The sequence below is a fragment of the Rattus norvegicus genome, chromosome X (assembly GCF_021556685.1).
Source record: "Rattus norvegicus strain SHRSP/BbbUtx chromosome X, alternate assembly SHRSP_T2T, whole genome shotgun sequence".
NCBI classification, from domain to species: Eukaryota; Metazoa; Chordata; class Mammalia; order Rodentia; family Muridae; genus Rattus; species Rattus norvegicus.
The window spans coordinates 75,660,552-75,674,636 of NC_141554.1; the positions used below are offsets into that span (position 1 = coordinate 75,660,552).

At 40.2% G+C, this 14,085-nt stretch overlaps 1 protein-coding gene across 4 annotated transcripts in view; it reads right to left on the minus strand.

Moving 5' to 3' along the window:
• Positions 1-14,085, minus strand: part of Phka1 (phosphorylase kinase regulatory subunit alpha 1) — a 138,569-nt gene that overhangs the window by 56,087 nt on the left and 68,397 nt on the right. For all 4 annotated transcript variants that reach the window (XM_087600652.1, XM_087600651.1, XM_087600650.1 and 1 more), the window contains exon 14: positions 10,516-10,650. In XM_087600652.1, coding sequence (XP_087456778.1) covers positions 10,516-10,650 — 135 coding nt within the window. The remainder of the gene's footprint in view (positions 1-10,515; positions 10,651-14,085) is intronic.

A 14,085-nucleotide genomic window follows, 5' to 3' on the forward strand; every position in this document is an offset into this window, starting at 1 on the left:
ACAGCCTGGTTTACAGAGTGAGTTCCAGGACAGCCAGAACTGCACAGAGAAACCGTGTCATGAAAAAACAACAATAAAAAACCTAACCAAAACAAACAAACAAACAACAACAACAATAACAACAGCAAACAAAGCAACCAATCAACCATCAAATAAATAGTATTTCAAAGTTGGGTGTTTTTTGGTAACCATGACATGTTAAGAGATTTGAGATATAACTCATATGTTTTAGATCTCATCAATGCCTTATAATTTCTTAGAAAATATTGATGAAATTATTAGTTGCAGAATATACAGACATCAAAGAATTTCTTTTCATCCCTGGTTTTACTTTGGGAATGCTAAAACTAATCCTCACATTGGGTTTCTAGTAGGTAAGTTTGATTTTTTCACTGAAAGGAGGTAACAAATGCTCATAATTTACTAATAAATATAGTCTAGGTAGGATTTAGGACTACCTCTCTTAGCAGGTATTTCCATAAGGCTAATTCTGAACTCTGTAATTTTAATTTTTAAAAAAATCTTGGCTCCAGACACCGCCCAGACATGAAGGGACCCGGTCAACAGTTCTCTGCACCCAAATCCCATGGGAGGGAGAGCTAAACCTTCAGAGGGGCAGACACGCCTGGGAAGCCAGAAGAGACTACACTCGGCCCACATTTCTGACGCCAGAGGAAAACACCTAAAGCCATCTGGGACCCCGGTACACGGGGGCTCTCAGAAAAGGCAGCGCAGGCCCTCCTGGTTGCTGCTCTCACGGAGAGCTCAAAAGCAGCCACCCACAAGCAAACTTGAGCCGTGGGACCACAGGTAAGACCAACTTTTCTGCTCCAAGCGACCTGCCTGGTGGATTCAGGACACACAGGGGCAAAATTCCTCTGGGACCAGGCACTTCCGGTTTTTAGCTGGAGCCCCAACCTCACTGATCCCAGCCCGAAGCTCACTGCTCCCAAGAACCTTGGGAGAGAGAGTTCACAACCCAGACAGGTGGGTACTCCTGAGACTGCAGAGTGGGAAAGACCACCAATACTGCCCACTCCTGCCCACATCCCTGGCCCAAGAGGAAACTGTATATGGCCTCTGGGATCCGGTAGATAAGGGCACTGGAGCTGCAGGTCCCCTGCGCCCGAGACACCGCCAGAACCTGAAGGGACCAGATCAACAGTTCTCTGCACCCAAATCCCATGGGAGGGAGAGCTAAACCTTCAGAGGGGCAGACATGCCTGGGAAGCCAGAAGAGACTACACTCTGCCCACATTTATGACTCCAGAGGAAAACACCTAACACCATCTGGGACCCCAGTGCACGGGAGCTCCGGGAAAAGGCTGCACAGGCCCTCCTGGTTGCCGCCCTCACCAAGAGCTCAAAAGCAGCCTGCCACGAGCAACTTGAGTCACGGGACAACAGGTAAGACTAAGTTTTCTGCTCCAAGCGACCTGCCTGGTGGACTCAGGACACAGGCCCACAGGGACAGCTGAAGACCAGTAGACAGGAAAGACTACACTCCCGAAAGCAGAACACTCTGTTCCCATAACTGGCTGAAAGAAAACAGGAAAACAGGTCTACAGCACTCCTGACACACAGGCTTATAGGACAGTCTAGCCACTGTCAGAAATAGCAGAACAAAGTAACACCAGAGACAACCTGATGGCGAGAGGCAAGCACAGGAACCCAAGCAACAGAAACCAAGACTACATGGCATCATCGGAGCCCAATTCTCCCACCAAAGCAAAAACGGAATATCCAAACACACCAGAAAAGAAAGATCTAGATTTAAAATCATATTTGATCATGATGCTGGAGGACTTCAAGAAACACATGAAGAACTCCCTTAGAGAAACAAAGGAAAACATAAATAAACAAGTAGAAGCCTATAGAGAGGAATCACAAAAATCCCTGAAAGAATTCTAGGGAAACACAATCAAACAGTTGAAGGAATTAAAAATGGAAATAGAAGCAATAAAGAAAGAACACAGGGAAACAACCCTGGATTAGAAAACTAAAGGAAGAGACAAGGAGCTGTAGATACAAGCATCACCAACAGAATACAAGAGATAGAAGAGAGAATCTCAGGAGCAGAAGATTCCATAGAAATCATCGACACAACTGTCAAAGATAATGGAAAATGAAAAAAGCTACTGGTCCAAAACATACAGGAAATCCAGGACTCAATGAGAAGATCAAACCTAATGAGAATAGGTATAGAAGAGAGTGAAGACTCCCAGCTCAAAGGACCAGTAAATATCTTCAACAAAATCATAGAAGAAAACTTCCCTAACCTAAAGAAAGAGATGCCCATAAACATACAAGAAGCCCACAGAACTCCAAATAGATTGGACCAGAAAAGAAACCCCTCCCGTCACATAATAGTCAAAACACCAAATGCACAAAATAAAGAAAGAATATTAAAAGCAGTAAGGGAAAAAGGTCAAGTAACATATAAAGGCAGACCTATCAGAATCACACCAGACTTTTCGCCAGAGACTATGAAAGCCAGAAGATCCTGGACAGATGTCATAAAGACCCTAAGAAAGCACAAATGCCAGCCCAGGTTACTGTATCCTGCAAAACTCTCAATTAACATAGATGGAGAAACTAAGATATTCCATGACAAAACCAAATTTACACAATATCTTTCTCCAAATCCAGCCCTACAAAGGATAATAAATAGTAAAGCCCAACATAAGGAGGCAAACTACACCCTAGAAAAAGCAAGAAACTAATTGTCTTGCCAACAAAACAAAGAGAAGAAAATTACAAAACATAACCTCACATCCAAATATGAATATAACAGGAAGCAATAATCACTATTCCTTAATATCTCTCAACATCAACAAAACAGATTCAGGAGTTTAGAGATATGACATTATAACAAGTGTGTGATCCCTTAGATTTATCCAGGAGCACAATATACATACATGTATTATGTGCACATATATAAATGGAACTTTTTGAGACAGGGTCTCACACTATAGGCTGGCATGAAACTTATCCTGTAACCCAGGCTGGCTTAGAACTTACCATAATCCTCTTGCCATGGCCACCATGCTGCCTGGAACATTCTCTGTCTGTCTGTCTGTCTGTCTGTCTCTCTCTCTCTCTCTCTCTGTCTCTGTCTCTCTCTATATGTGTGTATATGTGTGCACCACAGGTATATATATATATATATACACATATATATACACATACATGTGTATATATATACATACAAATATATAGATATACACACATACATATACACACATCACATATACATATTTATTCATCAATTAAAAGTTCATATATATGTTATATATAAACTTTTTGTTGATGCTCTGTGAATTTCACATTGTGCATTCCAATCCCACTCATCTCCCCATCCCTCCATATCTGCCCTCCACCCTTGCAACCTTCCCTTGGAAAGAACAACAAAAACAATCTTGCCATGGAAGATATGCTATGTCAGGGTGTATCACACAGTATACCCTTTTGTCCACACTTCTTTTCTTGCAAATGTTGATTGCAATGAGTCACTGGTCTGGATCAAGGCCTCTGACTTCTGCTATGCTATCAATACAGGATCTTCACTGGGACTCCTCTCAGATATCCTGTTATTGCCCTGTGTCATGGAGATCCTGCAGCTTTGGGTCAACAGGACCAGCCCCTTCATGTGCTCTAGCAGTTGACAGATTAGGTAGATGTTGGAATGAGCCCATTCAAAGCCATGGGTCTGGGCTTGGATGTTAGCTCAGTTGGTCAGCCCATCAGCTCTCCTGTGCCTATGCCACCAGGACCAGCTCTCCCACTTTGCACAGGCAAGGCAGGGCCAGCTCTCCTCCCTGTGGCACTTTTAAAAAAGTGATATACATAAAAGCATTTACTTGCCACTATATAACTATACACCAGTAGACAAAAAATTTTTAAACAAATCAAAATGGAAAAAATGTGCTATTGCTAGGAATTAAGGGAAATTAAAATAATTTTGCATATGAAAATTATTAATCTAACAAAATAAATAATAAAACCCAACCGTTGGTGGGGTAGTTAAAAACATAAAGGTATATCTTATTGATATAAAAATCAATGCTGTTAATTATTTGTTTTTTCTGAGGTATAGTCAGGCAGCATGTTGTAAATGCTAAGAAGATAATCTTATACTTACCCAGAATACCTGTTCTGAAAATATACTCCAAGGAAACAGTGATCTACATATAGGCACTTATAGAAGGACAAAACCTTTGGAAACAACTCAGACTTTCAAAAATAAGGGGGTAATTATTATAATTTTATGGAATGACATTTATTTTAATATAAGATGCATATAAAAAGTTAGGCAAACACAAACACAATATATGTACACTCAATCTAACTATAAAAAGCAAGCTATGTGCACTTACATATTAGAAAGGAATTCATATTGTATTAAGATTTGTATTTAATAGTTATTAAGTTCAATAAATTCATAAAGATGATCAGTCTCATAACTTAAAATAACAGCATGGTAGGTGGGCACCTATGCTCAGCACTTGAGAAACTGAGGCAGGAGTGTCACTTGAGCCTAGAAATTTGAGGCCAGCATGGGCAACATGAGGCCCTGTCTATAAATAGATAAACAAACAAGATTAAAAAGGAGCTGCCCATGAACTCTAAAGGATCTAGAATGAGGCATAAAAACTATTTAGCTGTCAAGTTAGTGAGGAAGTAGTTCTTTATTCTTGGTAGGACAGTAACTGTTGTTTGATGTGTATTTCAAGCAATTTTGGTATTTTGAAACTGTCACAGTTGTATTTTGAAGACACAGGGTCTGCCTATGCAGCACCACACCCAGGCTGAGACACATAATTCTCTTTTCTTAGCCTCCTGGGGAATAATATAATTGTAGGCTTGGTCATGAGATATTTTAAAGAAGCACTCTTTTAAGATTTTAAACTGGCAATGTATATAATTTTTATAAGATAATTATTGAATAGAGCCCCCCCCCTTTTTTTGCTTCTTTTTTTCGGAGCTGGGGACCGAACCCAGGGCCTTGCGCTTCCTAGGCAAGCGCTCTACCACTGAGCTAAATCCCCAACCCCAGAATAGGGCCCTTTTTTTAACATGGCAGATAAGCACTCTAGTGAGCTATATACTTAATCAAAAATCAAATCTACAATTAGATTATAATATAATTTACAAATTATCTTTTTGTATAATATACAAGTTATATTATAATCCAATTTACAAATACAACCTTTTGTGGCTTGATTTAAGATTGTGTTAATTTCCTGTTGATACTATAATGAACAACCATAAATATAATAGCTTAAAACAGTACAAGTTTGGGCCAGTGAGATGGTTTTAGGGGTAAAGGTACCTGGTGCTAAGTATAATGTCCTGAGTTCAATCCATGGGTAACACATAGTAGGAGAAAATCAACTCTTGCAAGTTGTCCTCTGGTCTTCATACATACACCTTGGCGCGCACGTGCACACACACACACACACACACACACACACACACACACACACACACACACACACACTTACCAAAATGAATTAAAAAATGAAATTTAAAAGTTTAGAAAAGAATCACGAATGTATACCCTTATTAGTGCTAGAAATAAGTAGTCCAAAAAGAGCACTACAGAGCTAAAACTCAAAACCTAAGTATCCAGAGAGAAATTCATTTATCTTCTAGTTCCTAAATTTCAGAATCTAGATATTTGCATTCCTTTGCTTGTATTATCACTCCCATCTCCTGCTTCTGACATTATAACTCCTATTTCTACAGTCTGATCTTCCTCTTGATCCCCTGTTACAGAGATACATGTAATTTACACTTAGGGCCTGTGGAGCAGTGGGCTATACCAGGAAACTTGGTAAGGCTGGACAGGTTGAAAGTCCTGTGACCCAGAGAGGCTGGTAGGAGGTTCACCTGCTTCCTACCCGGGCCCTGTCACATGACCACACTCCCTACATAGAAACCTATGGTCACGTACATCAAAACAGAGTTCTCCATGCTAAGGAGGTATCTAGAGACCTAGAAGCCCTGAGGGTTTAGTCAATAAGCTTCCCTTCCCAGACATTCCTTCCTACAAAAGGTATTTAATCTCTGGGTGGTATGCACCCATTTTCCACAATGAATAGTCAATAAACAGTATGGATGAACACGGACTATCTCTTTCATTAAGAACCACCGTGGAGATCATTGAGGAAAACTTCATCTACAGAGTCTCCTGCAGAAGGCCCCTCCATGTTCCTGGACTCGTCACTGCTGAGCCACTGCTAAATTAAGCCGGAGTTCCCCATTCTTCTACCGGCTCTGGGCTCCTCTTCAGCCCATTGGCCTCCACCATTCTCAGCTACTCCAAGACTTCCAGCGTCTAGATGTCCAGAAGTCTGAGAACCGGACCTGGCCTCATCACAGGCCTGATACCCCTTCATTCAGACTCCATGTGGTTTTCAGCAGCTACTGAATGCCCTGCAGTTTGGGAACCCCAGCTTCTGCGTCAACCTATGCCATTTCTCACTCGGGCTGAAGGCCCCCATCCTAACCCAAGGCTGCATTCTCCCACTCCCAGAACAGCGCACTGATGCTTCCCATCACCCGACATTAGTGCAGGGTAAATGTTGTCTAGCATCTCCACAGTTTGCTTGCCCTAGCAGTGGGGTGAAACGCAAAAACCACAAGGACCTACTTTGATAATCCAGAATATTCTTCCATATCTCACAATTCTTAATTATATTTGCTAAGACTTCTTTGACACACAAGATAATGCTCACAGGTTCCCAGAATTATAAATGGATGTCTGGGGTGAGATATTTCTCATCCTTCAGTTTACCCCTTGGGTCCTGAGAATACACATTTCCTTTCACTTGTAAAATACACGTACACCATCCCAACATCTCTCAAACTCTAACATATCATAGCATCAGACCAAGTCCAATATCTTTCCAATATCATCAGACCAAAGTCCAAATATTTTTATTAAGGTATGAATGAGAATCTTGGTATATGCCATCCTGGGACAAGATTGGAAAACATAATTGCTGAACCTCAAATGCAGTAGTGGGACAGGGTTGGTTACAAACTATAGACATTCCTATTATTTAAAAAAGGAGAAAATGGCAGGAAGTCTTACCAGTTCCAAGAAATGTTAGACCCAGATAGGCAAGTCATTGGATTTCAATGCTCAGCAGTAGCTTGATAGCCCTTTCATTGAGTCTGAGCTTCACACCACTCAAAGTGGCGCCCTGTGAGCTATCCTTTTTACTTGGAAGGTAGCATGTGCTTGCAAATGAGCAGTTTCATTTGTTTGCTACCCCACTGTAGAATTCTGGAAATCCAAAAGACTTCTTTCAGGTGGTCCTATACTTGTCATCTGACTCTGTCAGTCTAAGTTGGCAGTATTTCTGCTGGCATAGATAGAATATTCCTTATCCTAAGTACTAGGACCCTTAAATGTTTTATATCTTAAAAATAGGAATATTCATATTTTTTTCTTAGTTGAGCATGCATCATTTACCTAAAACCTTAAATCTGAATGTATTCCAAAGCCTTACATTTAGAATTTAAAAATTAAAACTAAGGTTTCAATAGTGTTGGTTCCTTCTGGAGAGAATTTATTTCTAGCCAATCCTGATTTCAAAGGGATACAAGCATTCCTTGATAATCCTCATAGCCATACAACTCCAATTTGGTGGTTTGAATGAGAATGCTCCCATAAGTTCATAGATTTGAATGTTTGGCCACCAGGGAATGGCATTATTTGAAAGGAGGTGTAGCTTTGTTGGACACAGTGTGTCACTGGGGGGGGGGGTGAGAATTGAGGTTTAAAAAGCCCAATCCAGTGGGCACTGGGGTCACCCCTTGCCTTCAGCACTGAGGCAATTGGTCATGAGAACAGCTGAGCCATCCCTGCTCCTCACCAACAGCAGCACTCAGGAAAGTGAGTCCTGCACCTGGGCAACAGGGCAGAGCTGTCCCTAATGGCAAAGGCACAGATGAGCCAGTCCTGAGGACGTGAGAATACAGAGAGCTGGCTCAGCTCCTCATAGGCTGCAGCACTTGGGACAATGGGCCCCATACCTTGACTGGGCAGCATTGTGGAGCTGGCTGTGGAGGCCTGGGTGCTGCTGAGTCCCACCCAGAGATCTTGAGAGCTGACCCTGCCTCCTGCTAATGGTGGCATTGGGCAGCCTAGCCAGAGCAGTGCTGGTGGTGCAGATAAGGAAGAGCTGGCTCACTGACCAGTTTAACTACCACTCAGGTTCAGATCCAGGGCTTTTAGTTGGTACACACGAATAACTGAATCATCTGTGAACTGTTGAGGTGTGTTAAAGGGCCAGTCCTGGGGTTGAAAGCTTCAGAAATCTCCATGAAACAGGATAACTCCACTGAGGATCCAATATTGATAGCGTGATAGAAGCCAGAGATCTCGAACCAGATCAATGACTCATTGTGACGAACATTTGCAAGTAAAGATGGTTGGACAGAGGGGTATACTGTGGAACATACTATGCTTTCTATGCTTTTAAAAATATTTTGTGTTTCTTTTGGAGGAGGAAGGTCCAAGGGTAGAGGGCAGATATGAGGGGACAGGAGATGAGTGGGACTTGGGTGCATGATGTGAAATTCACAAAGAATCGATAAAAAGTAAAAAACCAAACCAAACCAAGTCAAACCAAACCAAGCCAAACCAAATAAGAAGAACCAAAGCCCAAGCCAGGTTCAGTGGTTCTCCCTTCTTGATGCCTGTAGATTCTGCTGTAGAAGTCTCAGCTCCTTCCCCAGCACCATGTCTGCCTGTGTGCTCTCATGCTTCCCACCAGGATGATAATGGACTAAACCTCTGAAACTGTAAGCCAGACCCAATGAAATGTTTCCATTATAAAAGTTGCCATAGACATAGTGTCTGTTCAGAGCAATGGAACACTGACAAAGACAGAGTTGGTACTAGGGACATAAATATTGCTGTGACAGGCCTGACCATGCTGCTCACTGGTGGCATGCACTTTATTTAGGACTTTGGATTAGGAAAGCAATGTAACATCAATTAAGAGAATACCAATGGTTAGCACACTTAAGTTCGAGATACTAAAAAGACGTTCCCTCAAGTGACATTGCCACTTATTCTAAATTTATAAAGTGCTTGCTGTTGTACAGTGGACAGATATATCATGTTAGGAGTTATTATAACCTGGTTAAATACATAAAGAGTTTGCTATTATTTAGATGATAGTTATATAATGTTATAATTATAACCTGATTATTGTGTCATTTAAAAATTAAGCATGACATAAGGAGATAGGATTACGTGTCAAGTTGATAAGGGGTGGACTTGTGATGACTATTCTTGGTTGTCAATTTGACATTTGGAATTAACTAAAACCCCTAAAATGTCTGGGCATACCTGTGAGGGATGTTTGCTTAATCATTTGAAGCAGGAAGATCCACTTCTAATCCAAATCTTTAAGGTGGGAAGAAACTATTAATCCAGATCTTTTGAGGTAGGAAGACCCATCTCTAATATGGTCACACATTCTACTGGTAGCCTATATAAAGGACTTGGAAGAAGGAAACTTGCTCTTGCCTTCACTGGGATTAGAGCCTACTTCTTTAGGATTTCAGTGTATACTGAAGACCAGCTAGGTCACCCAGCCTTGTGAATTAATAAAACTACCTGGATTCTTGGACCTTATCTTTATAGGTAGTCATTGTTGTATTAGCTGGACCATAGACCGTAATTCAAACTATCAATCCCAAATATATCACAGCTACTTCCGTAGCCTGTTCTGACCCTATGATTGTATTTGGGGGTCCACCTCAATCATTCTCATCTCAAGTTCCTTAATTTAACAACATTTGCAAAATTATTTTTGCCATATAAGGTAATGTTCCTAAGTACTAGGGATCAGAACCTGGATATTTGAAGGAAGCATGTTTAATCAGTCTCTTGCAAAGATAGTTTAGAAATTTTGCATATCCTTTTCTTTTTTGTTAAAAAGGCTGGAACTCAGGCTTTGTATAGTCTAGGCAAGGGTTCTGACCCTGAGCTACAGACTACCAGCACCCATATCTTTTGTTTGGTAACAGTATATTTGCTTAATATGAAAGTTCTATCATCAAATTTAATAAAAAGAATAAAAATAATTATTTAGAAAAAGGTATTAAATTAAGGAATTTGTTAATAATTAGCTCATTATACAACAAAGTAAAAAAGACCTTAAATAAGTTCCTTGATCACTAATCTACATAAAATTAGCATGTATTCAAAACAGAAATATAGTTTCTAAGAAAGGGGAAAGCATGCTAGTTAAGTATGCATACTGTCTGGAATCAAGACTGTTCTACATACCAAAGTATGCATAAACACACCTAAAATTATTAAGCCTGTTCATAAAAGATTAGTTCAGAAACTCGGATTCCAGAGTCTAAATTCCTTCTTGGATCCAATGTAATAAAACAATACAAGTTAAAGATCGGGGTGGGGAATGGAAAGAAACCAGCCCGCATCACATAACAGCTTGATTTTAGCAGGCTGGCCAATCTCCTTACCTAGACTGGAATAAATGTGGCTGAGAATACGAGCTGGCTGTACTCTTATGGGGTACACTTCAGCAATGGTCTCCACATCAATTCCTTTGTCCTTCAAAATGGCCTTGATTTCTTCTGTTTCAGCCAGAATGGAGACTACAGGAAAGAAAGATGAGATCAACAGAAGGTTTTTCGTCCAACAGAAACTTAAAACTTCATTTATTTGATGTGTATGAGTGTTTTGACTACATGTATGTCTATGGACCACATAAACGTCTGGTGCCCATGGAGGTCTGAGGAGTGCATCAGATCCCCTGAAATTGGAGTTATAGACAGTTATAAGCCACTATGTGACTTCTGGAAAGTGAACCTGGGTCTTCTGTATGAACAAGTACTCTCAATTGCTGAGCTGAGCCATCTCTCCAGACCCCTAGAAATATTTTCAAGTGTATAATTTCTTTAGGAGGGCAAGAGAGGAAAGTATTATTGAGGAAGTCTACTGAATCAGGGATTATTCTAGATTTTAAAAACTGCATAACTAGGAAAGGAAAAACTAAGTAGAATATGAGAAGAAGCTTTTTGGCTAGGTACCCATGTGTGCCTACTGAATGGCTTTCAGTAGTTATCAGATTCCATGTTGTAATGGGAAATTGTTAATCCTCAGTCTTTTTCTGATAGTGCTGGTGAAAGCTGACTGCCCAGGCTCTTCAATATACGCACAACTAATGTCAGTGCTAGGAGTGTCAGGGCAATATAGAATATATGAAACACTAGAGTTGCCCTATAGCTAGAGAATGGAAGAAGGAGAGTAAACTGAGGCTGAAAATCTGAGTCAGTAATATACAGGTCTGACAACTGTGGGTTTACAGGGAGTGTGGTGAAGGTGCTGGGGATATAGAGATGAATATAGTAGCTTTTCCTGTAAGAAGCTCTGGGTGTTATGGTAAAAGGAAATATTAATTCAATAGAAAATGACTCCTGGGTAAATACACACACACACACACACACACACACACACACACACACACACACACACACACACATATATATATATATATATCACGAGACCCCCCAGAAGGTGCATTTACCTAGTCTTGAGTTAGAAAGGTTGGTTTCAAGAAAGGCAGACTAGAGAGATGGCTCAGTAGTTAAGAGCACTGGCTGCTTTTCTAGAGTACCCAGATTCAGTTATCAATATCTATGTGTACATATGGCTTATAACTATCTGTAACTCCAGTTCCAGGAGATCCAATGCCATTTGAGGGTACCATGCACACATGTTGGTGCTCAAATGTACATTCAGATAAAACATCCATATGTGTTAAATTAAAAAATTAAGTAAATGAAGGTAGGGGGAAAGAGCTGGTAGCTAACTGGATTTGAAATAATAAGTAAATTTGTCAGAAGGACAAAAACTGAATGGAGTGCTGGAGAGACAACTCATCTTCAATTAAGAGCACTGGCTTCTCATCTAGAGGATCCAGGTTCAGTTCTCAGTACCTACATGGTGGCCTCCAAACTTCAAATCTAGTTTCAGAAGAAATGTGGTGGTTGGAATATGCTTGGCCCAGGGAGGTTTGGTCTTGTTGGAGGAAGTGTGCCATTGTTGGGGTGGGCTCTGAGACCATCCTCTTATGTGTCTGGATGTTAATCTTTTCCTGTTTATCTTTTGTGAAGATACAGAATTCTCAGCTCCTCCAGTCCCACTTTGATGATAATGGACTGAACCTCTGAAAGTGTAAGCCAACTCCAAAGTAAATGCTGGCCTTCATAAGAATTGCCTTGGTCATGGTGTCTGTTCACAGCAGTAAAACTCTAAGTAAGACAGAAAGGATCCAATGCCTTCTTCTGGCCTCCCCAGGCACCAGACAGTCACTTGCCACACAAAGACACATGCAAACAAAATGCCCATATACTTTTTTTTAAAAAGTAAACTGCAAGGGGATAGTTATTCTAGTCTAAAGTTGGGGAGGCAGCAGCAAACTATATAGGCTTCAATGTTATGGCATGAAAGATTTTACTAAGCAATAAAATGAATGAAAATGGAAAGGTAGACAAGGTTAGCTCATCATGGAAGGATACATGTTAAGGTTTTGTATATTATTGTTGGGCACTGTTTCCCAGGCTGCATTCTATAGAACTTCAGGGTTCTACATGGGGCCATAGAACTAGTTATAGGAGTAAAAGGGACTAAAGGAGAATCAAGGTAAATAACACTTTGAGGTCCCAGGAGTACATTCAACAAAGCAAATAAATTCTTGTTTATATTTATAAAATATAAATGAGAGTATGATGTCAGATACAAGGGGTATATACATGGACATAATGACTCCTGATGGAGGGCAGAAAGAAGTTAATCTGATAGAGGCGATGGTGAAAGTAAGGGAAAAGCTGTTTCAGATAAAAGACACAGCATGAACAAAGTTATAAAGTTAGCTTTTACTGCTTTGCTTCCAGTTGTGCTGGAGAATGAAGACAGGCCTTCACAGAACAGCCAATCACTTGTACCACTGAGCTACACCCTCAGCCTGTGAACCAAGTCCTTGTAGTAGGAATTATGATTGTGGAGGAGAGTGAAGAGAAATAGAGTAAACTACAAAGAGTCTTTGTAAGTTATGTCAAAAGAACTGAAATACAAAATGCCCGCAGAGTTATAATCAGAGCAATAATATACCCAAGTTGTACCTTAAAAGAGTACACTCAAGTTAATAATTAAAGAATGAATGGACATTTCTTTATATGGGTTATAATAAGCTGATAAGACGACAGACTGTATTGGGCTTGGACTGAAGACAGAAATATCAGTTCAAAATTAATGCAGTAATGTAAGGGGGCGTGTGTGTTGATAACTTACATTAGAATCATGCTATTGGCACTGTCAGAAACAGGATGGATTTTAGAGTGACTGGAGAAGTAAAAGAGCCAGAGCTTGTTTTATAAACACAGGAAATCTGAGAGGAATAAATAGGAATTGAAAAGTGTTCTTTGAGTGTTCATTTCTGTATGCTGGGAGTATTTAATGACAGACACAGAAGGCATAGTAGGATTAGCTGATAAAGTAGGAGGATCCAGCTGATCAGCTTTAGTTATATTGAGCCTACAGTGCATAGACACATTCAAGTAAGAACTCATTAGAAACAGATGAGATGGGAAGAGAATACATATTGTCAAGAAAAGAGGAACTGGAATATTACTTTGAGGAAACTCAGGAACAGATTGATAAGGATAAGCCTTGGACAAAGGGAAGTTCTTGTATCATGTCTTATATTTTCTCTATAGCATAGGATGTGAGGTCATCATGTGAGATGAGGGAAAAGGGAAAGATTTTGGAATGAAACTGAGAAACATGACCAATTATTCAGAACAAGACAAATGGCAGGCTATGGACAGAGCTCTCAGTAATACCAATAGCTCAAGGGAAATAAAAGAAGAGAAAGACAAGAATAAGGTAGAAAAGTACTTCAAACAGGTTGAAGGAGATCTACAAATACATATGCTCATGGACACTGTGGAAATTAAGTTTCTAGAAAGATATATGACAAGTCTATCTAAAAGATCTGCTATTACACTGATAATAAAATATCTACTAAG